This window comes from Engystomops pustulosus, chromosome 8, assembly GCF_040894005.1.
Source record: "Engystomops pustulosus chromosome 8, aEngPut4.maternal, whole genome shotgun sequence".
Taxonomy (NCBI): Eukaryota; Metazoa; Chordata; class Amphibia; order Anura; family Leptodactylidae; genus Engystomops; species Engystomops pustulosus.
In genome coordinates, this window is record NC_092418.1 from 46,092,143 (window position 1) to 46,116,680 (window position 24,538).

Here is a 24,538-nt window from a genome sequence, read left to right on the forward strand (position 1 = left end):
AATTATGGTTTTAACCCCAGGTACTCGTCTGTTCATTCTGCAGAATCTATTAATCCCTCAGCCGAGGCCATTTTCTCTAAACTGTGCACAGTTTGGGCCCAAGCTCATCAGAACTTGGTAAAAGCCCAAGAGGCTTATCAAAGACATGCTAATAAAAGACGTATATCTGGTCAGCAATATGTACTAGGTGAGAAGGTCTGGCTTTCAGCTAAAAATCTGAAACTTAGGGTGCAGTCAGGGAAACTGGCACCCAAATATATTGGACCTTATACCATTGTGGAAATCATTAATCCGGTAACCTTTAGGTTGAAACTACCCAATGCTCTTCGTATCCATCCTGTGTTTCATAAGTCTCTTCTTAAAAGATATGTGCCATCGGTGTTGCCTTCACCTCCTCCGGCTCCACTCATCGTCCAGGGGGAATTGGAGTATGAGGTGGAGAAAATTCTGAATTCCCGCTGGGTACAGGACTCCTTACAGTATCTGGTCCACTGGAAGGGTTTCGGACCGGAGGAGCGCACGTGGATCTCTGCTAAAGACATGCATGCGCCCCGTCTGGTCCGGCGGTACCATTTACATAATCCTTCTAAGCCTGGTCCAATGATTAAGGGTCCTGAGGCCCCTCATAAGAGGGGGGGTACTGTCAGAACCGTTCAGTGTGAATTGTGCCTCTGGAGTCTGGACACACCCGATGACTATGGTCCAGCAGTTAATGAGTTACCTGGTCTTTGCTGGACTGATGCAGCTGATTTCAGCTCTAATCAGCACTAGTCCTATCAGCTTCTTGTCTGTCTCTCCAGCTTTACTTATAAGGCTGCCAGTGGCTCAATTGCGTGCTGGCTATTGTCTAAGTTCTTACCTGGATATCCCAGCTCCCCATATTTCCCTGTGACCTCTTTGTACCTTCTGTTATCGTTGCCGAACCTTTGCCTGACTTTGACTACCGTTTTTGCCTACTGAATTTGTACTGCGATTCTTCTGGTTTTGATTCTGGCTTGTCGACTACCCCTTATTGTGTTGTCTGTCTTGTCCAGTTACGTGTGTCACTTACATAGTATAGGGACCGCCACCGAGGTTGTCCGCAGTTGCTAGAGCTGTCTTGAGGCAAGTAGGTAGGGACAGTGGGAGGGGGTTCAGCCTCAGGGCTCACTGTCTGGTTGTCTTTCCCCCCACCAACTGACAACTATGGTTGATTCTGGATCTGTTGCTAATGTTATTGATATTGCTTTTGTTTCTAGGGCAGGATTCGGTCACCCAGGATCGGTCACCCAGGATCCTCCGGGGGGGGGGGGGGGGTGTAGTTTCAAGACTCAAGAAATATCCATGCAAGTGGTTCTATCCACACTGAACTTGTAGTGTTTTTGTCATCTGATGTTTTGGATTTTCTTTGGTTAACTGTAAATAATCCTATTTTAGACTGGAGTATAGGGGAATTATTTAAATGGGGCCCTACGTGTTCTTCCCATTGTACTGCTTTGTTCATGTCTGTATTGAAAGAGGAAAAGCTGCCTGATTTATTTGCTGATTTCTTTGATGTGTTTGATAAGAAAACAGTCTTTACCACTGCATAGGTTTTATCCCAAGGGAAGGATTTTCAATCTGTCTCCCCCAGAATGTGAGCTTAAGTGTGAAGGGTCCCATCCGTCCCTCACATTCCACCTTGGGGGAATGTTTTTTCTGTGTCGGAAAAAAGTTATGGAATTAGACTTTGTATTGATCATCGTGAGCTCAATAACATCATGGTCAAAAATCAATATCCAGTGTCTTTAATTCCTGGTTCTCTAAAATTGATCTGCACAGAGCCTATAACCTGATTTGCATGAGAGGAGGGGATGAATGGAAGACTGCATTAAAAACACCAGAGGGACACTTTAAATATCTTTGTGATGCCCTTTGGGTTGTGTAATGCACCTGCAGTCTTCCAACAAATTGTTAACAACATTTTTTGTGATCTTTAGGGTTAATATGTAGTAGTTTATCCGTACAATATTATTATTTCTCCCCCCGACTGGACTAATGGAGTGTTCTCTCAAGACTACATAAAAATGTTTTGCTTGCTAAACTGTGTAAATGTCTGTTTGTGGTTAAAAAAAACCAAAAACTTTTTAAAGCCCTACACTGATTTCTGGTGTACACACAAGTGTATTAAAAATTGTATTGTTTTGGCTAAGCCGTTGACATATCGTACTAAAAAGGGTGCTGATTTTACCAATTGGACTTTAGAAGCTGAAAAAGAATTAGCACAGTTAAAAAAATGCTTTGTTACTTCGCCAGTTTTGGTCCAACCTGATTTGAATCATCCGTTTGTGGTAGAGGTTGATGTACCTCAGGTAAAAGTTCTCGCTAATCTTAAGCCTGTGGCTTTCTTTTTGAGAAAATTTGTTGTGGGCAACTGAGAGCTTTTGGCCATGGTGTTCAAGAAATGGAGACATTTCCTTGAGGGAGCAAAACCTGGTAACTTAGCATAGACTATAAAAACATGTTGTATTTGGATAACACTAAGCAGATTTCTCTTAGACAGGTTCGCTGGGCACCTTTCTTTACTTTTAATTTAATTTTAATTTGGTCATCTCATACCGCTCGGGCACAAAGAATATTAACCCCTTAACGCTCTGCGCCGTAGCTCTACGGCGCAGAGGTATAAGGGAAGTATGAAGAGGGCTCACGGGCTGAGTCCTCTTCATACAGAGGTGGGGGTTTTTGCATTTTGCACAAAACCCCCACCGCTAATAACCGCGGTCGGTGCTTGCACCGATCGCGGCTATTAACCCTCTAAACGCCGCCCGCAAAGTCGCGGGCGGCGTTTAAAAGACGGCGGCGCGCGGGCGCCGCCATCTTTTTTTCGATCGCCACGCCCCCGAACGTCATCGGGGGGCGGCGATCGGTTACCATGGTAGCCTCGGGTCTTCTCTTGACACGAGGCTACATGGTTTATGCAGGTTCGTTACAATGAGCCAGTGGCTCATTGTAATGTAAGACCTGCAAAAACGCCATATATTGCAATACTGTAGTATTGCAGTATATGGTAGGAGCGATCTGACTATCTAGGGTTAATGTACCCTAGATGGTCTAAAAAATAGTGAAAAAAAAAAGAAAAAAAAAAGTTTAAAAAATAAAAAAAATTAATAAAATATTAAAAGTTCAAATCACCCCCCTTTCCTTAGAACGGATATAAAACATAACAAACAGTAAAAATCACAGACATATTAGGTATCGCCGCGTCCCAAAATGCCCGATCTATCAAAATATAAAAACGGTTACGGCCGGCGGTGACCTCCGAGGCGGGAAATGGCGCCCAAATGTCCGAAATGCGACTTTTATACCTTTTTACATAACATAAAAAATGAAATAAAAAATGATCAAAATGTCGCACAGACCTCAAAATGGTAGCAAACGTCGCCTCATTTCGCAAAAAATGACCCCTCACACATTTCCGTGCGCCAAAGTATGAAAAAGTTATTAGCGTCAGAAGAAGGCAAAAAATTTTTTTTCTTTTTTGTACACATTCGTTTAATTTTTGAAAATGTATTAAAACACAATAAAACCTATATAAATTTGGTATCACCGCGATCGCACCGAACCAAAGAATAAAGTAGGCGTGTTATTTGGAGCGAAGAGTGAAAGTCGTAAAAACTGAGCCCACAAGAACGTGACGCACGTGCGGTTTTTTTTCAATTTTTCCACATTTGGAATTTTTTTTCAGCTTCGCAGTACACGGCATGTTAAAATAAATAACATTACGGGAAAGTAACATTTGTTACGCACAAAATAAGCCCTCACACAGGTCTGTACACGTAAAAATGAAAAAGTTATGGATTTTTGAAGTTGGAGAGCGAGAAATGAGCCGGAAAACCCTCCGTCCTTAAGGGGTTAAGGTAGATGCCCTTTCACGCACCTTTGGTTATAACAGCACCCCAGAGGTTGTCCCAGATAGAATCACCTGGAATTGTGATTTCTGTTATTAATCATGATCTTGCCACCTCTGTTGCTAACTCTCAGGATCTAGTGCCTACAAATACTCCTGTGGTTAAATAATATCTCTACCTTCAAGTGCTGGAAGAGATTGTTGGGCGTCTCCGACCCACAAGCTACTTTGAGTGTGTCGGGGAGTGGGCAAGGGTGTGAACACCTGACCCACCACATTTAATATAGTAAAAATAACTGCCAGTTCAGACTTGGTCTGCAGGTCAGAACTGATGGAGTTTGCACCCGTACAGATGCCGAAGCACTAGTGGGGGGAATTTTATGACTGGCATTAAAACCACCAGTCATAATGGGGCAAATTTACTTACCTGGTCCTGTCACGATCCCCGATTCGGATGGTCCGACGAGGATGAAGTCCGGCGCGATTCATGAAGATCGTGCGCCCGAGTTCCTGCATCCGTCGCTTCCCCACCGAGGTCTGCCGGAGTTCACCTTCTTCTTCCCGGTGCTTTTAAGTGCGTGTCTTATGACACAATTCTCAATGTTAAATCTTGCATGTTGTCCGAATCCGTTGGGCTGTCTTACGCCCCCCCCCCCCTTTTCTGTCGTGTGCAAGCCGGCGCCGATGCGTCAAAATCTAATCACGTGCGCCAAAAACCCGGGGCAATTCAGGGCAAATTGGAAAAATTCGGAGAACCCAACGGAAATGCGTATGACAGACCCTTAGTAAATGAGCCCCAATGTATTCCTACCATTTTTCTGTGTTAACCTGTGTTCTGTGTTAACCTGGTACACCCTGGTATTGCTAGCACTAAATATCTAGTAGAAAGGTCATAAAGCTGGTTCTTATGGTCACGTGATGTTCAAGAGTTTTTAACAGCATGTGAAGTATGTGTCAGGTCTAAGTTGCCCGAAGGCTACCAGAGGGACTCTTTCATTTTCCGCTGCTTAGAAAAAGCTAGACTAATATTTGTATGGATTTCATTACAGCTTTACCTATCTACCAGGGGAAAACTGTCATTTGGGAGCTTTGTGATAGATTCTCTAAAATGTGTCATCTTGTACCTCTCAGAAAACTGCTCAGGGCTAAACTATTAGCATCTTATCGGTCACATTCTGCGCCTGCATGGCATTGTGGAAAATATTCTCTCTGATCTGTGATTCTCCAATTTAGAATCTGAGACCTGAGTATGTTTTGAGGGAATGAGTGTGGCTATCTACCAAGAACCTGCATCTCAAAGTTCCATCTGAGAAATTTACTCCATGTTATAATGGTCCGTTTAGTATTACCAAAAATTTAAACTCTGTGTCTTTCAAATTACAATTATAGAATGCAGTGTAATGTAAAGTAAAGTTGGCTGAATTCCAGTCCGGTTCGAGAAACCCACTCTAACCTCCTCAGCTGAAACGGCGCTGCTGAACTCAGGCCAAGGGGACTCGTCCGTATGTGAGTATGCTGTCAAGTTCCGTACCCTGGCTTCCGAGCTCTCCTGGAATTACGCGGCCCTGTCCGCAACATTTAAAAAAGGACATCTCAGGTCAAAAACGCATTGGCTGCCCGGGACCTGCCGGGTACTATGAATGGTCTCATCACCCTCGCCACTCGGATTGACGTGCGGTTCATGGAGCATGCTGAATAGTTGCGTCACGAGCAACCGCAAGTCCGGCTTCCACGTCTACCTAGCTTGGCTCTGGTTTTTCCAAAGGCTGCTCCAGCCTCCGGCCGCACTGTCTGCAGAGGAGCCTATGCAAATGGACCGTGCCTGACTCACCATCCAGGAACGTTCCAGACGTTGTAAGGAGAGTCTCTGCTTGTATTGTGCCACTCCTAAGCACTTCATTGGGGCTGGTCCTGTTCGTCCCCTATGTCCAGGAAATGCCAGCACCTATGGCCCTGGGAGAAGCGTCCCTAGGTGTGACTACAGCTTCTCCAAGCCTGACAGTTTCTGTGCACCTCAGTGTCTCCTGTGCAAGCCTCATCATTTTTGGACTCTGGTTCTGTGGGGAACTTTGTGGATGCCACCCTTGTCTCCCGGCATCATTCCGGTGGTTCCGCTCAAGCCACCCCTTGCCATTTCCTCAGTCAGCGGACAGCTTCTCTCAGATCCGGTACCCCACTGATCAGTCTTCAAGTGGGAGTTCTTCACAAGGAGAAACTGTCCTACATTTTGCCACACTCCACCTCATCAGTCTTCCTGGGTCTTCCTTGGCTGCAACTCCATGCTCCGGTCCTCAACTGGAAGACTTTGGAGATCCTGAGTTGGGGATCCTAATGCCACTCGCTTTGCATTGGGAAACCTCTAGCTCTTCTGACTTCTTCTGTGTCACCCAACTCTCTGGCGGGTCTGCCAGCATGCTACCGGGACTTTGCTGATGTTTTTTCCAAAAAACAGGCAGAGACTTTGCCACCGCATTGTTCCTATGATTGCCCTGTGGATCTCCTGCTGGGTGCCTCTCCTCCTAGAGGCCGTGTCTACCCTCTATCTGTTCCTGAGATGGCTGCCACGTCCGAGAACATCAAAGAGAACCTGCAAAGAGGTTTTATTCGCAAGTCCTCCTCTCCTCCTGGCGTAGGTTTCTTTTTTGTCACCAAGAAGGACTGCTCTCTGCATCCCTGCATAGACTATCATGGGCTGAACAAGGTCACGGTTAAAAAACTTAACCCCCTGCCGTTGATTACAGAGGTCTTCGACCGTCTACGTGGTTCCAAAGTGTTCTCCAAGCTGTACCTACATGGGGCCTACAATCTCGTCCGGATACGCATGGAAGACGAATGGAAGACGGCATTAAACAGCCGTGATGGACATTTTGAATATTTAGCGATGCCATTGGGACTCTTTAATGCTCCTGTTGTCTTCCAGGAGTTTGTGAATGAAAATTTCAGGGACCTTCTGTATATGTGTGTCGTGGTCTACCTGGGCGACATCTTGGTCTATTCTCCAGACTTCAAGCCCCATCAGTCACATGTACATCAGGTTCTTGGCCTGCTATGGGCTAATCATCTCTAGGCCAAGCTTAAAAAATATCAGTTTCATCAGCGGAGCCTTCCTTTCCTCAGCTACATTATCTCTGATTGAGGCCTCCATATGGATCCTGCTAAATTGTCTGCAGTTCTTCAGTGGCCACACCCAGAGGTTTCTGGGTTTTGCAAACTATAATTGGCAGTTTATTCTGCATTCCTATTGTGGCATTTACCAAGAAAGGTGCCAATCCCCGTGCCTGGTCCTCTGCGGCTGAAGAGTCCTTCTCCAGGTTGAAGTCCACCTTTGCCTTGGCTCCTGTTCTCACGAGGATAGACTCTGAGAAACCCTTTCATCTTGAGGTGGATGCATCCTCCATGGGAGCTGGAGCAGTGCCTAAGGGCTGAACTCTCACATGCGATTTCTTTTCCAGGACTTTTTCTCTGGATTACTCTATTGGTGACAGAGAACTGTTAGCTATCAAACTTGCTCTGGAGGAGTATCGGTATCTACATGAAGGAGCTCTCCATCCCGTTTTTGTATACACAGAACACAAGAACCTACTGTACCTCCAGACAGCCCAGCGCCTGAATCTTATACAAGCCTGTTGGTCGTTGTTCTTCTCACGCTTCAATCTGTTAATCCACTTCTGTCCTGCGGAAAAGAATGTCAAGGCTGATGCCCTGTCCCATGCTTCGGATGTCGTTGGAGAGGAGCTAGTTCCTCGGCATATCATCTCTCCTGAACAACTTGTTGTTGCAGCACCGCTGGCTCTTCAGCAGTTACCTCCCGACAAGACGTATGTTAGACCTGCACTCTGGAAGAGAATCCTGTCTTGGGGAAATTCTCTGCGATTGGCTGGACACCCACGGGTGCAATGTACCGTGGCCCTCATATCTCGCTACTACTGGTGGCCAGACCCGGGCAAAGACGTCCGGGATTTTTTGGGTTCCTGCTCCTCCTGTGCCTATAACAAAGCCTCTCGTCTCAAACCGGCTGGACTGTTACTTCCGTTGCTGATACCCGGTCGCCCATGGTCTCATGTGGTCAATGGTCTCACTTTATCACTGATCTTCCTCTACCTTCTGACAATACTGTCATCTGGGTGGTGACAGACCAGTTTTCCAAGATGTCCCATTTTTTGTTCCCCTTCCAGTTCTTCCGTTTTCTTCACGGCTTGCCAGTTTGTTCTTCCAGCATATCTTCTGCATGGACTGCATGGACTTCCGCTGTAGATCATGTCCGACCGAGGGGTCCAGTTTGTGTCCAAGTGACGCTCCTTAATCAGCTGCAAGTTAATATGCACTTTTCTTCTGCCTACCACCCTCAGTCGAATGGTAAAGTAGAAAGGGTAAATCAGACTTTGGGCATTACCTCCGCCACTTCGTCTCAGCCCATCAAGACAAATGGGCTGATCTGCTACCATGGGCTGTGTTTTCCTATAACTCCCTGGACTCAGGGTCTGCTGGTCTGTTCTTTGTGGTCTATGGACAAATCCCTCGTCCTCCTCTTCCGCTGTCTACTCGTCTACTCCCTCTGATGTCCCTGCGGTAGAGGATCTGGTGCAGGACCTCAAATCTATTTGGGACCAGACCCGCCAGTCTCTTCTCCGAACCACAGATCGTCGGACTCCTCCTGTCTTTTCTCCAGGTAACAAGGTGTGATTATCTTCCGGCTGAAGACAAGCTTGGTCCCTTGGTCCTTTTGAAGTAATCAAGCGCATCAAACCAGTGTCCTATAAACTCCGCATTCCTCCATCTATGCGCATCCCAAACTCCTTCCATGTCTCCCTCCTGAAACTTGTAATCTTGACCTACTTATCTCAGCATCTCCTCCTCCTGCTCCTGAGCCTGACTCCCCAGAACTGGCAGTCGGGTTAAGTTTTTTGTACTTGCGATTCATTATCTATAAATGAACAACAACCTGTGCACGTCGACAAGCCCCGGATGAAGCCACCTGGTGAAACACGGAGTCGGGCTGCTAATGTCGAACGTGCAACCATTTTATTCTTATAAGGTCTTTTATCAGAAGTTTTTTTGTGAGTATACGAAATAAAAAGAAAAAGTTTTACGCAAAACCCTATTGCACCATTGTGTGTTCTTTCTCTCCTTATTGGTGAATGGACTTGAAGTGTTCCCTTTCCGGACCGTAGCGGAACCAACGTTGGAGGAGTTTGAGTTTTTGAGTCGGAAGACCGGACACTCGCACCACATCTCCAGTGGGAGCCGCAGGATCCACGGACGCATCGAGCTTAAAAAGAACACTACACCAAGGAGTGATAACGCGCAAATAAGGTTTTTTGCCTCTACTCGGGTACATATGTTTGAAAATGGAGAGGTACTGTGTCTTTTCTTATTGATTATTTTTTAATTATTTTTTATCTAATATTTACAGAGGACGTTGATGCAGAGGGACTTTTGCATTTTTTGTATGACTCCCCAGATGTCTACGAGGTTAAGGAGGTGTTGGACATTAAGATCATGAGAGGTAAGCGGTTCGGGCCCGAAGAGAGATTCTGGGAGCCAAAGGAGAATATTCTGGACTGTAGCCTCCTCCAGAGATTTCTTGGGACCAAGAAGAGGGGGAGGCCGAAGGGGGGGGGGGGGCGTACTGTCCCGAGAGTCCCCGTGATCCATGTCATGGATCGCAGCCACACCCGTGCCCCTCTCTGTGGCGGCGTCCCCGGCACTCCTTGTGTTCATTCCTGTTTCCTCCCTTGTTCCCACTCTTGAATTCCTGGTGTGACCTCGCACCTGATCTGTCACCTTGCATCTCTGCCACCAGCCTTGACTACGTGACTATCTCTGACCTCAAGCCTGGATCCCGATTCTGTACCTTGACCTTGGCTGCCACCATGGGCTAATCGCACCTCGATTGACACCATGCCACAGAAAGTCCATCCTGCTTTGTGGCGGGCTCTGGTAAAGATCAGGTACCACTTAGATTCTAGTCCCAGGTGTCGGCTAGTACCATCTCCTGCATTGGTCCAGGGGGTCCTGGAGAGGTGAATGCAGGACATACACCTATGGTAACTTAGTGCCTCCTAATGTACTACTGGCCAATAGCGGGTGCTTGGCATCCAGGTGCATGTGTATAGTAGAGGGACCTGTCATTGTATTAGACAGTACTCAGACAAGTAGGATTAGTTTTAGGTTATGCTAAAAGTTGTTTGACTGCAGAGTGTGACTAAAACACTTGATTTGGACTATAACCTGCATGTCCGAGCGTCTGCCAGAGCGATTCCCCACAAGGGGTAGTATTTATGGGGAGAGTTGTTACAGGGGGGGCAACTTAAAAATTTTAAATGGGAGCCCCCATTTTTTTTTTGCACATTCGAGTTAACCAGGAAAATTTATTTTGATTCAGTCTCCGATTTAAGTAATTTTCATTGACAGATGGCGCTGTAATTGCTGAAAATCAAAATGGGTAAACTATTTAAAAAATGGGGAGAAATACACATAGACAACTTTAAAATCTTAAATGGGAACCAGTTTTTATTGCATATTTGGAATCCCCAGGAATAATTACATTGATTTGTCAACCTTCCTTCTGTGTTTTATGTTTATCTGTCCTTTAATTTTAATAATGCGTCGATGAGATGACCATGTAAATTCATCTAATACACAAGTTAAATGAAGATGACTTTGATCATTGTTTGAATTTTTTTTAAAATATTCTGTAAGAGTGTGTGTATATATCTGTGTATGGGACACATTTATCACATGTGAAAAGTTATTTCTACGTGAGGCCAAAGGCTGCGCAGCACCCTGCCTGGTACATCAAGAGGCCAGAGCCTGAAAATGCAGCGGCAGGGTTAGCAGCAAGAGCGCCGTCATATGATAAATATCCCCCATATCCCCACATTTATCATATGCTGGCGCATAAATCACAGCTTGTATGGGTCTATAATAAATAATGATATATGTGCCGCTGAGGCCCTGATAAACATGCCCCAAGGTGTTTATTTTATACTACACAGTACAGTGCTGTATTTATTTTATGTTAAAAGGCGGTATGCTGTATGTATTATATGGTATATGGTGGCACGCAGTATATATTATATGGTATATGGCGGCACACTATATGCATTTTATGGTATATGGCGGCACACTGTATATATTATATGGTATATGCCAGCTCGCTGTATGTATTATATGGTAAATGGAGGCATGTTGTATATATTATATGGTATATGACGGCATACTGTATGTATTTTATGGAATATGGTGGCACGCTGTATGTATTATATGGTATATGGCAGCACGCTGTATGTATTATATGGTATATGGAGGCACACTTTATATATTATATGGTATATGATGGCACGCTGTATATATTATATAGTATATGGTGGTACACTGTAAGTACTGTAAGTATTGCTGTAAGTATTGTATGGAATATGGGGGCACGCTGTATATATTATATGGCGACACACTATATATTTTATGGAATATGGCGGCACGCTGTATATATTATATGGTATATGGCGGCACGCTGTATGTAGTATATGGAATATGGGGGCACGCTGTATATATTATATGGTATATGGCGGCACACTCTATATATTTTATGGAATATGGCGGCACACTGTATGTAGTATATGGTAAATGGAGGCACGTTGTATATATTATATGGTATATGACAGCACACTATATGTATTTTATGGAATATGGCGGCACGCTGTATGTATTATATGGTATATGAAGGCACACTATATATTATATGGTCTATGGCGGCACGCTGTATATATTATATAGTATATGGCGGTATGCTGTAAGTATTTTATGGAATATGGCGGCACGCTGTATGTATTATATAATATATGGCGGCACACTATATATTATATGGTATATGACGGTACGCTGTATGTATTATATGGAATAGGCGGCACGCTGTATGTATTATATAATATATGGCGGCACACTATATATTATATGGTATATGACGGTACGCTGTATGTATTGTATGGTATATGGCGGCACACTGTATGTATGTTATGGTATATGGCAGCACGTTGTATGTTTTTTATGGTAGATGGTGGCAAGCTGTATGTATTGTATGGTATATGGCGGCACACTGTATGTATTATATGGTATATGGCAGCACGTTGTATGTTTTTTATGGTAGATGGTGGCAAGCTGTATGTATTGTATGGTATATGGCGGCACACTGGATCTTTTATATATTACATGGAGGACGCAGTCTGATATATAAGAGACGAGGACTCACATTAACTCTTACAGGGCTCAACCCTTTTTTCATTTCTGTTTTTTACTCCCCTTGTTCCAAAAGCAATAACTTTTTTATATTAATGTTTACAAAGATGTATATGGGCTGGTTATCAGTGGGACAAATTCTACTTTTTACTGGTGCCATTTCATATTCCGTGGAAAACTAAAAAAAAATTGACAAAAGAACACATTGTGGGCTCTGTTTTTACGTGTTTTATTCTGCACTACTAATGACATTTTCTCCTTATTCTTTGGGTCAGTACAATAACAAGGATACACAATTGATATAGGTTTTGTTAGGTTTTAATAGATTTCAAAAATGTAAATTTTTTTTACATAAAAAATTTTTTTTATTTTGCAGTATGTGTGGGTGTATTTATTTACATCAATTTGGGACCTATATGACTGTATGATCTTTTTTTATTTAAATATTCATGGATGGAAAAATGGGGAAAAAGTGGTGATTCGGACATTTGGGCACTGTTTTCTTTTTACGATGTTCTCGGACGGAAATGATCTTTTTTGTATTTTGATAGAACAGGCATTTTGGGGAACGGTTATACCTATCATATTTATAATGTTTATTGTTTATTTTTATATATGATGTAAGGAAAGTGGATGATTTAAACTTTTTACTTTTTTATGTTTTTTATATATATTTTTGAAGAAGAGATCTAATTCCATCTTAGTTTCATAGTTTATACGGTTGAAAAAAGACACTTGTCCATCAAGTTCAACCAAGGAAGGGTAGGGATTGGATGAGGAAGGGATTTAGGGGAAACAATCCTATATAGCATAACAATCAATGTTATTTAGGTGTAGAAAGGCATCTAGACCCTTCTTGAAGCTCTCCGCTGTCCCTGCTGTGACCAGCGCCTGAGGCAGGCTATTCCACAGATTGACAGTTCTCATAGTAAAAAAGCCCTGTCGCCTCCGGTGATTAAACTTTGGTTTCTCCAAACGGAGACAGTGCCCCCTCGTCTTTTGATTTGATTTAATCTGGAACAACTTACCACCATATTTTTTGTATGGACCATTCATATATTTATATAAATTAATCATGTCCCCTCGTAGTCGTCTCTTTTCCAGACTAAATAAATCTAGTTGTTTTAATCTTTCCTCATAACTAAGACCCTTCATACCCCTTATCAGTTTTGTGGCTCTACGTTGAACCCTCTCCAGCTCCAGGGCTCCCTTTTTATGGACCGGTGCCCAGAACTGGACAGCATATTCCAGGTGAGGCCGAACCAGTGCCTTGTATAGTGGTAATATTACATCCCTATCACGAGAGTCCATTCCTCTTTTGATACATGACATGATCCTACTAGCTTTAGAGGCAGCTGATTGACATTGCATGCTGTTATTCAATTTATGATCTACTAGTACCCCCAGGTCCTTCTCAACAAGGGACTCTCCCAGATTTACTCCCCCAAGGACATATTTTGCCTTTGGATTATTGGCCCCCAGGTGCATAACATTACATTTATCCACATTAAACCTCATTTGCCAAGTGGATGAACAAACATTCAGTTTGTCCAAGTCACCCTGCAGCCTATGAACATCCTCCATAGACTGTATTACACTACACAGTTTGGTGTCATCTGCAAAAATAGACACAGTGCTATTAATTCCTACCTCTATATCATTAATAAATATATTAAATAGTAGTGGGCCAAGCACAGAACCCTGGGGTACACCACTCATAACTGGTGACCATTCCGAGTAGGAATCATTGACCACAACTCTCTGGATACGATCCTTCAGCCAGTTTTCAATCCAATTGCAAATGATTTCTGCCAAACCAATAGCCCTAATTTTACCCATCAGGCGTCTATGAGGGACAGTGTCAAATGCCTTTGCAAAGTCCAAGAACACAATATCCACAGCTGCTCCTCCATCCAGGCACCTGCTCACCTCTTCATAGAAGCAGATAAGGTTAGTTTGACAACTTCTATTCTTAGTAAACCCATGCTGGCTGTCACTTATTATACCATTTGATGTCACATACTCCAGTATATAGTCTTTTACTAACCCTTCCAACACTTTCCCCACAATGGAAGTTGAGCTTACAGGCCTGTAATTGCCTGTAATTTTTAAAATTAAAAAAAAAATTACCACTATTTCAGACTTTCCAGGGTACTATAACTCTGCAGGGTGTGATTGATAATATTATATACTGCAACATAGTATACAGTCATGGCCAAAAGTTTTGAGAATGATACAAATGTGAATTTTTACAAAGTCTACTGCATCAGGTTTTATAATGGCAATTTGCATATACTCCAGAATGTTACAATTAATTGCAATTAATTGCAAAGTCAATATTTGCCTAGAAAATGAACTTTTTCCCCCAAAACACATTTCAACTTCATTGCAGGCCTGCCTTAAAAAGAGCAACTAACATTGTTTCAGTGATTTCTCCAGTAACACAGGTGTGGGTGTTGATGGGGACAGGGCTGGAGATCAATATGTCATGATTAAGTAAGAATCACACCACTGGACAAAGGAGGCTGATGCTTGGCATCATTGTTTCTCTTCTCTTAACCATGGTTATCTCTAAAGAAACACGAGCAGCCATCATTGCACTGCACAAAACTGGCCTAACAGGGAAGAGTATCGCTGCTAGAAAGATTGCACCTCAGTCAACAATCTATTCCATCGTCAAGGAATTCAAGGAGAGAGGCTCCATTGTTACCAAAAAGGCTCCAGGGTGCCCAAAAGGACCAGCAAGCACCAGGACCGTCTCTTAAAAGTGTTTCAGTTTCGGGATCGGGCTACCAGCAGTGCAGAGCTTGCTTAGGAATGGCAGCAGGCAGGTGTGAGTGCATCTGCATGCACTGTGAGGGGGAGACTCTTGGAGCAAGACCTGGTGTCAAGAAGGGCAGCAAATAAGCCACTTCTCTCCAGAAAAAAACATCAGGGACAGACAGGTATTCTGCAAAAGGTACAGGGAGTGGACGGCTGAGGACTGGGGTAAAGTCATTTTCTCTGATGAATCCCTTTCCGATTGTTTGGAACATCTGGAAAACAGCTTGTTCGGAGAAGACAAGGTGAGCGATACCACCAGTCTTGTCTCATGCCAACTGTAAAGCATCCTGAAACCATTCATGTGTGGGGCGGCTTCTCAGCCAAGGGAATGGGCTCTCTCACAGTCTTGCCTAAAAACATATCCATGAATAAAGAATGGTACCAGAATGTCCTCCAAGAGCAACTTCTCCCAACCGTCCAAGAGCAGCAGGTGATAACTAAATGGCCCAAAACATTTTGGGTCCATGCCCTGGAAACTCCCCAGATCTTAATCCTATCAAAAACTTGTGGTCAATCATCAAGAGACGGGTGGACAAAAAAACCCCAACAAACTGTGACAAAATGCAAGCATTGATTGTGCAGGAATGGACTGCTATCAGTCAGGATTTGGTCCAGAAGTTGATAGAGAGCTGCCAGGGAGAATTGCAGAGGTCCTGAAGAAGAAGGGTCAACACTGCAAATATTGACCTGCTGCATTAACTGAATGTAACTGTCAATAAAAGCTTTTGTTACTCATAATATGATTGCACTTGTATTTCTGTATGTGATAAAAACATCTAACAAACACACATAAAAACCAGAGGGCAACAGATCATGTGAAAATATAATATTTGTGTCATTCTCAAAACTTTTGGCCATGACTGTATTGCAGTATATAGCAATTTTCCAGCAGATCTGTAATAGCCTGCCATCTGCTGGCTCTTAGAGATCATTACACATGGCAAGCCTACAAGTCTCAATGAGACTGTAGGCTGCCATGGCAACCAATCACTGCCCTCCGATGATGTCACAGGAGGGGCGTCGATCTGCCATCCAAGATGGCGGCACCCATGAAATTGTAAGCTAGGTATTATACAGCCAACATCCGCTGTGTATGGAGAGAGCTCAGCCCATGACATTATAGTACGTCCTGGTGCGCGAAGGGGTTAAACCAGCACCACAAGTAGAACAAAAAACTACAACATACATGTTGTTTTTGGGTTACACTGAATATAGTTTCTACATAACAAATTTGATCCCCCCCCACGTCACCTCCAGTTTGTGAAAATACAGCATCAACTTTAGTATCATTGGATGGATTTTTAAAAAAATATTTGACACATGTTTTACTGTCGGATGTCCACACTTGCGTTGCAGATCACGTCAGAGTCTGATCAGGGTGCGATCAGAGTTTGGTCAGTGAAAAACGCACATTTTGCATCAGAGTGCAATCAGTTTTCAGTCAGAGTTTGTTCAGTGTCTCAGTTTTTCATGTGCGTTTTAAATGCAATTTCAATGCGTTTTTCACGCGCAGAAAATGCGCGTGAAATGGACTCAGGACTGAGCTCTATCTTTTCTATGGCAATTGATGCGTGAAAAACGCATTGCACTTGCAAGTGTCTCAGAGTGTAATGCGTTTTTGATGCGTCTCCATAGACTTGTATGGTGTGTTTTTCACGCGCATGACTTGCAAAAGACCCATTGGTTACAATGGGTCAGAGTGCAATGCAAGTTCTGCGAGTCAAAAGCATGCGCAGAAAACGCACGTGAAAAACGCAAGTGTGAAAGGGGCCTTAGATTTTAAGTAATTACAGAGCCATCTGTCAATGAAAATTATTTGTATCAAAAAATTTGAAACTATAATGTCATGGGGGTGTGTATGAAGAGAGCTCACAGGCCGGCACTGATTGAGGCAGTTAACCTGATAAGTGCCACAATCGTACCCGACCACACACTTAACTTACCTTCCCATGGGAGCAACATCATCGGAGGGCGACGATCGGTTGCCATGGCAGCCTAAAGCCTCATTGAGCCTTGTAGGTATGCCATGTGTAATGATCTCTAATAGCTAGCAGGTGCCAGGTGATTAGAGATCAGCAGTAAAATTGCTATATACAGGCAGTCCCTGGGTTACGTACAAGATAGCTTCTGCAGGTTTGTTCTTAAATTGAATCTGTATGTAAGTCAGAACTGCATACTTTATAATTGTAACCACAGCCAATAAGCTATGTGACAATTGGATTTTAAAAATGTTGGATTGTTATAAGAACCAGGATTAACAATAAAGCTTCATTACAGACACATTTGATAATTTTTATAGCTGTTTATCGTAGCCCAAGGCTAAAGTACAGTTAATTACCAACATCCAGAGGTCCGTTTTAACTAGGGGTCGTCTGTATGTCGGGTGTTCTTAAGTAGGGGACCACCTGTACTGGAATACAGTAGTATTGCAGTATATAATATTAGCATGCAGACCCTGTATGGTTAAAGTACCCTGGAGGTTCTGAAATAATGGTAAATTTTTATTTTTTTTTTGTAAAAAGTAAACGTTTAAATCACCCCCTTTCCATAGAAGACATATCAAAATGAATAAACAATAAAAATAATAAACATGATAGGTATCGCCGCATCCTAATATGCCCATTCTATCAAAATATAAAAAAGCTTATTCCCGGCCATAGACAGAAAATAGCGCCAAAATGTCTGAATTGCCCCTTTTTCCCATCCATGAATATTTGAATTAAAAAAATGAACAGTAATAAAGGTCCCAAATTCATATATATTAATCTGCCCCACACACTGCAAAAAATAACACCTTACATAGGTCCATACACCATAGTGTAATTTTATTTTTTACATTTTTTTTTTAATCAATTACAACGTATTTAAATTTGGTGTCCCTGTGATCGTAGCGACCCAAAGAATAAAGAGAAAGTGTCATTTGAAACGCAGAATATAACCCATAAAAACAGAGCCCGCAATAAAACTCTGCATCTGTTTTTTTTGTCAATTTATCTGTAATTTTTTTCCAGCTTTCCAGTACAATTCATGGAATATTAAATGGCGCCACTAAAAAGTACAATTTGTCTCGCAGATAACAAGCCCCCACACATCTTTGTAAACGTAAAAAATTTAAAAGTTATTGCTTTTGGAATGAGGCGAGTAAACATGTGTTTTGTTAACACATGTGTTAAAAAACGTAACAGTAATGTAATTAGGCAAATCACCTCTCATCAGCTGTTGTAATGTGTTTCAAACACAATGAAAATGCAACCAAAACGCACCGTGTGAACACGCCCTAAGGGTTAAAAAAACAAATATTAAGCAGATGTGTACACATAGGGCAGTGGTAACAATGTATCTGAACTCAGCCTAATCAATACATGCAATAACACAAAATCACAGATCAACATTTTTAATTTGCAGCTCCTACAGACATGAAAACCACACAGATCACAGTGACTTCTCCTTCACCTGGGCTACGGAAATGGATGAGCCGCCCCCTGCAATGCACATGCATTTTGGTTAAATTTCTCATGATTTGTTTGCAACATGTTTTCCAAATGCAATTCAAGCACAAGGTCGCACCACAGCCTAAAAATGGTTTCACGTGGCAAAATTTCATAAGCATTCTATGCTTATTACTTTGTGTCTTATTTTACAAATACAGGTGCTAAATGATGACCTTTGACCTAATGATAGCAACTGATCTGCGCCCTGCAATGGATTGGGTGGTTACCTAATATAGAAACATGATGTTCACATTGTGTAGGATTTTTCACGGTTCTTGACTTTTTTTTTCCCCTAAGCTAAAACAAAATAAAGAGACTGATGTCCTAAGAGTGTGACGTATGAAGTTATTTTATTGTCTCTACATGGAATGATACAGGCGCAGCATGCAGCCGTCTTCCTGTACAGGGCGATGCTTCATGTTACTAGGACCAGTGACAATCACATCCTTCCAGTAAGGACCCAATGAACGCCCCCAGCATGCACAGCGCAGCTGCTCCACTTCCTCCCTGCAGGATATAACGGAGGTGATTACACGCGGAAGTGACCTCACCAGTGCGGGGAGGACGGAACCCGGCAGTGAGACTCGCTCAGCGATAGGCTGTCAGTCCTGCCAATCACTGTATGCACACTAGCGCTGAGAAAGCACGCCTCCGCGAGTGACGTCTCTCGAAGCCAATCCACAACTGAGACAATAACCGTCCCGTCACACGAGGGCGGAAACAGCAGGTATGATTGACAGTTAGGCACGCCCCTGGAGTGCGCAGAACGCCATGGAGAGCGACAAGGTGGGCGGGGACCTTAGCGGAATGGCAACATGCGCAGCCAATGACAAAGTGATTTGGATTGAAAGGCCCCGGGAGGGGGTCGGCCTTTCCTCGTCGTGTGGCGCGGCCGGCGGGAGAGGTGGGATTCCTGGTCTGCTTCGCCTCCGGAGACTGGGGAGACGGGGATAGCCTTAGTGATACCAGGGAGGCCGCAGCGAGGAGCGCGACATTGTCCAGCGTGTGCCGGGCCGGACTGGAGGCGCCTCTTCCCTGTGCGCTGCGCAGTGGCGTCAGGCGCTTTGTCTGCATCCCAGGCGGGTGAGGCGGAGACACGAGTAGGAGGAGGGAGTGGGGGAGCGACCCCACAGGGTGGAGGTACGGGGTACGGAGCAGGTATGGGATTGTGTACATAACACGGGGCAGGATGGAGCCTGTGCCCCCGGTGATTGCAGGCGGATGCGGGTACCCAGCCTGGCAGGAGCCGCAGCATCCCTTCAATGGACGCATGGTGACCACAAAGGGCTGATGTCTGCACCCCCGGGCGTGTCTCCCTCCAGATGTGGCGGCCCCTGCTGCAGTGCACATGTCGCATGACATTACACCTGGGCTGCTCCCTGTGTGCTGTCACTGTCATCCTCCATGCAGGCACCTGTCCTCCCCTCCAGGAATGGGGAATCCCTCTGTATCACATGGTCTGGACATGGGGATCACTTGCTGTTGTGGCCCCCATCACAATCCGTGACGCGCCTGTACACACATTGCTAGCGTAGCTGTGACACAGGGATTTGCGCAAGATGTGATCTTCACCTGTGTAATATGAAGTCATTTTATTAATGTACATTGCAATGGAGTGCTAGACATGCAATGTGCAACGCTGTCTTTGGGTGGCGCCATCTCACCACACACAGGTTTTTATTGTCCACATCATGGCTGTGCAGATGACCTCATCTGATGATGGTTTAGATGTAGATTTCACTAAAAAAAAAACCAAAATGTATGGATAAGCCATTTTAAAAATCTACACAGAATGTTCTAAGCTCGCTACAATATAAGGGACTTGTAACATCAATTTGTAGCTTTTTTTTTTTTTTTAACGATTTATTGCGAACTGACAGATGTGTATCTGGAGGTTCTGTATAGGTAGCCAACATCTGCTGTTCTTGGGCCGCAAACAGATCCTTGGTCCATTTGTGTGGGCAATATCCAGTGTGTAATCCATTGCCAAGCCTTGTCATCATTTTAGAACCACAGAAAAAAGCAAATCAGCCTGTTAAAGGAATCACATGATGGTGCTACCTAGTATCTGATCCACCATTATGCACGACACATGTATTCCCAATGTTGGAGCCACAAACAATGGGCAGGAATAGAGATGCTTTCTACGGCATCTACATGGATTTGTGAAAAACTCGTTCATTTGTATTGTATTAGTTTTAAAAAAAAAAAAAATTACACAAACGGTTGTTTACATGTAGCCTTATTGTATATTTTTATGGTCCACACAAATCCATATAGGACTGAGATGGCACAGAAGGGGATCTGTTGCTATCTTGTAGTTTTCTTTTACCCTCCACGTGAAATGTGAGTATCTATCCTGGGTGGACATTCCTTTATAGGACAGAAGGAGCTCTTTGTGTAAGACACTACTATGGACCTTATTACTTTCAATGTTTTAACTATGGAGAATAGCTGTCCAAATGGACAAGTATGGGGTAGAATTCGGAGGTATCTTAGATGACAGGACAATATCTGGTCACTGACAGGTGCTGTTGAGGACATTGTGGTCATGTATCTAATCTTAATAACCCTGCAGCTGCTATGCTTCATACAGCTGCCGACGCTGCAGTGTTTTATAAAATTGGAGAGAAAAACATTTGTGGTTTTTCTATAATGTATATGTACCTGCCCATGACCCCCTTTTTATGAAGATCCGACAACCCTTCTATAACATGTAGCATCCCCTTCTCTCATGAGATAGAAAGAGATGCTGCTTCAGACATGATGGGAACCATTAAATTTGAATGGTATCACTTCAATATTTTCTAGGTTTCACTACCACACACATTGACCTCCCCTTTAACATGTAAACTACTTGTAAATGTCTCCTCTAAGTGGGCACACAATGAGTTGGCAAAGCAGAACTGAAATTTGGTCTCTGTAATGCTGACCTCATATTGAATTACTGAATCCACATAAACTATTTGGCTGGGCATTTAAGCTTGTTGCCCTCTGAGTATTGTCCAACCAACTCGCTTCATGCACCTGCAGGATTTACCAGTACAATGAGCTCAGGTGAGGTTCTGGTTCAGTCCAATAAATACCACAAGCACATGGAGCGACTTTGTTGGACCAACCTCGCTTGTGGTTGGTGGGATTAGATTGTGAGCCCCATGGGGACAGGGACTGATTTGGCAAGCTCTGTGCAGCGTTGTGGAATATGTTGGAGATATATACATTCCAGGAAAATGGGCTTCTACCTTTAGAAAATAAAAGATCTGATGCTAGAAAAAGCTCATCCAATCCAATGTGGATGCCCCATACAAGGAAGATGGTTTTGTCGCTCTTTCTCGCTATTAATGTGAAAATGGGATTGATTGGGTTATTGCTATATATGCCGTAGCCACTTTTTTCCTGGATTAAATTGTCCATTAATTGGAATTCTTCCAGGGGATTGCATCCAATAGAAAGATCTTTATGTTGCCGTCAGTTTCTGTGCAATGTTTATCCTTTACTACTTGTATAAGGTAAAATAAGAAACTTTCCTAGCTTTAGCTTGCACATTAGCTCAGATGTCTTGCAATCAGCAGATGGGTGCATCCTCATAGCTGGTAAGAGCAGTAAGCAGCCCCTGCACCATTGCTTCCTTGTGTAATGAGAGCTCTTGCTGATCAGTTGTCCCAATATATCCATATATTTCAGTTGAGTAGATGGTCCCACATACTGCACAGTTGTTGTATTAGGGATAGGGTAAGTGACGGCCGACCTGACAGTTATCCTGATGGCTGCCATGGGCACGATTTGTGTAGCATTAATGTGGATGGCTGTGCGTAAAGTACTGCAGCAGCAGATAAAAGGGCGCTGTGTGTACATGCTAAAAATAGTTATTGACTGCTGCGGCGGGTGAAGTTGGGAAGCTCCTACCTGTTCACTCATCAGCTTTTATGATGATGTTTCTTCCACTTGTTATGTGATGGAAAATATAATGGACCTTGTTGCCCGCAGCAACCAGAGCTTGTCTTTCATTGTTCCAGCGCAGTTTAGAAATCGAATGCTGAAGCGGCCAATATCATTGTGTCTATCGACATCTGCTATGCACCCCCTTTTTAAACGTATTAAAAGTTGTCATCCTGCATGATGCCTGCAATGTCTGGAGTGATGTTCATGCAGATGTATACCTATTCCTTATACTGACTATTCTATAAAATATCATTATGCTTTGATACAGTTTCTTTATATTAGCTTTCTTGGAACGTTAGCCGTTCTCCTCTATTCTTCATTCACGGCCGTTCAGACGTGAAGTAGGTGTGTATATTTGTGTCCGTGTAAAATGTTGCAGATTTTTTTCTCCCAGTCTAGATATGTAGTTTGTAATCTGCAAATATCTGCCAGTTAATACAAAGCAATATGTTTTGGTGGATTTTCTTATTGATGTAGAGGCCTCATTGGAGAGTAGTCTGTAAGTGCAGACTGTGCAATAACAGATATAGACATGACTGCTGTGTCTTGGGACCAGTCATGAAGCGCCGACATCCTTACTAAAATGTTATGTGGATTATGGCACGTCAAATGTTGGCTTCCATTGCAAAGCTATAGACGCTGGCGTACTGCTGTGTTGAGTGATGTGAACATGGTCTTATTGTGCCGGTATCTGTGCTCAGATCTTCATGAGGCAACTTGAGGCATTCCAGCATCATGACACACATAAGAAGGAAGTTACAGAACAATGGAGCTGGAGTATAAGGGTCTGAACTGTGCACACACATATATATGGAACCTGTGTAATGTCCTGTACACGTGTCCTTAATTTTCTGTAGATTTGGCTTGTTTCTTAGGGAGTATATTGCGATATTATTAGTAGTGACAATGGCACATTGCTGTTTTTTGTGTTAAAAGAATCACCTGGATGAATATTAAATTATTTCCCTTTTCTCTCCTAAATAACACATACTTTCTTGCTTATTTTTAGGACTCCATCACATACATGATACACATGTGTCAGCGGTAGGCTTCTTACAAAAAGTTTGGACACCCTGCATAAGGAGGAGGGCGGGGCATCTGGCCCTGTCCTCCTCCTCTCCGGAGAGCAGCCTCTTGTGTCTTCGGACCCCCACACTGAGAGAGTGGATGTGGGTTTGTCATGAGTCCGGCCGGCTGCTCCCATGTGAACAGCTTTAAAGTGGAGAATTGGAAGCAGAATCTACGTGCGATATACCAGTGCTTTGTCTGGAGTGGGACGCCTGAAACTCGGAAAAGAAAGGTAATTTTGAATTATTTCTTTGTTTCCCCTTGGGAAGGAGCGTATATCATTATACGCAGACAACCTTTTATTTATATGTGGGATGTCTGGACATCACCCCCCTTTTGTCCTTGATACAGGATTTTGGAACATATTCTGGATTCCAAATAAATTGGAGCAAATCAGCAGTCTTGCCTCATGCAGAAATAGCCCTGGAGGTTCAGTGGGAAGTGGCGCAGCTACAGGTGGTTAGCTCCTTCAGATATTTGGGAGTGCAAGTAATGGCTAGGCCCGCGGACTTCCTAACCAACAACTTAGACCCATTGCTTGCCCGACTCAGAAGTAAGGTTTCCACGTGTCTCTTATTTGAGAGGAAATCTGGTAAAATGATCTTTGTGGCTCAAGTATTATATATCCTACACAATACCCTATGTGGATACCTCAAAGATACTTCCAAAATATTCTGACCATCTTCAGGGCTTTAGTGTGGAAGCAAATTTTCGTCATGCATACCATACAAATATCTGCAAAGAACAAAATATGCAGGGGGCTGCTACTACCAAACCCCTGTATGTATTTTAGAAGTTCACAATTGCAACACTTCAAGGGTTGGGTAAGGCAGGATGGTTGGGCAGTGGTGGTCATATTGATTTGCCACTGGTCAAGGTACTCTGTCCTGCGATGGCTCTAGATAAAATGCACAATAAAACACTCCCCAGATTACAGCTAATGAATAAAGTGTGGAAAACGTTCAGGGACCTCACTCAGAACAGCGGCCCAACAAAACATAGCCCCCCTTGACGTAACCCCAACTTACCGGAAACATTTAGACTGGAAGGGAGGACGCAGCCGGCATGATATCATTTATAAACTCCTGGTAATTGGGCAAATATGTGGATCAAT

The 24,538-nt window shown here is 43.5% G+C and overlaps 1 protein-coding gene across 3 annotated transcripts in view; it reads left to right on the top strand.

Annotated features, from left to right (window-relative positions):
- Window positions 1-19,124: 19,124 nt before the first annotated feature.
- The window catches only part of USP22 (ubiquitin specific peptidase 22), a 30,762-nt gene continuing 25,348 nt past the window's right edge, over window positions 19,125-24,538 (top strand). Inside the window, exons 1-2 of one of the 3 annotated variants that reach the window (XM_072120828.1) lie at window positions 19,125-19,200; window positions 23,366-23,656. In XM_072120828.1, coding sequence (XP_071976929.1) covers window positions 23,537-23,656 — 120 coding nt within the window. In that variant the 5' untranslated portion in view covers window positions 19,125-19,200; window positions 23,366-23,536. Of the gene's footprint in view, window positions 19,201-19,255; window positions 19,498-23,365; window positions 23,657-24,538 lie in introns of those variants that run through there. The other 2 variants (XM_072120825.1, XM_072120827.1) reach the window with 2 other exon arrangements.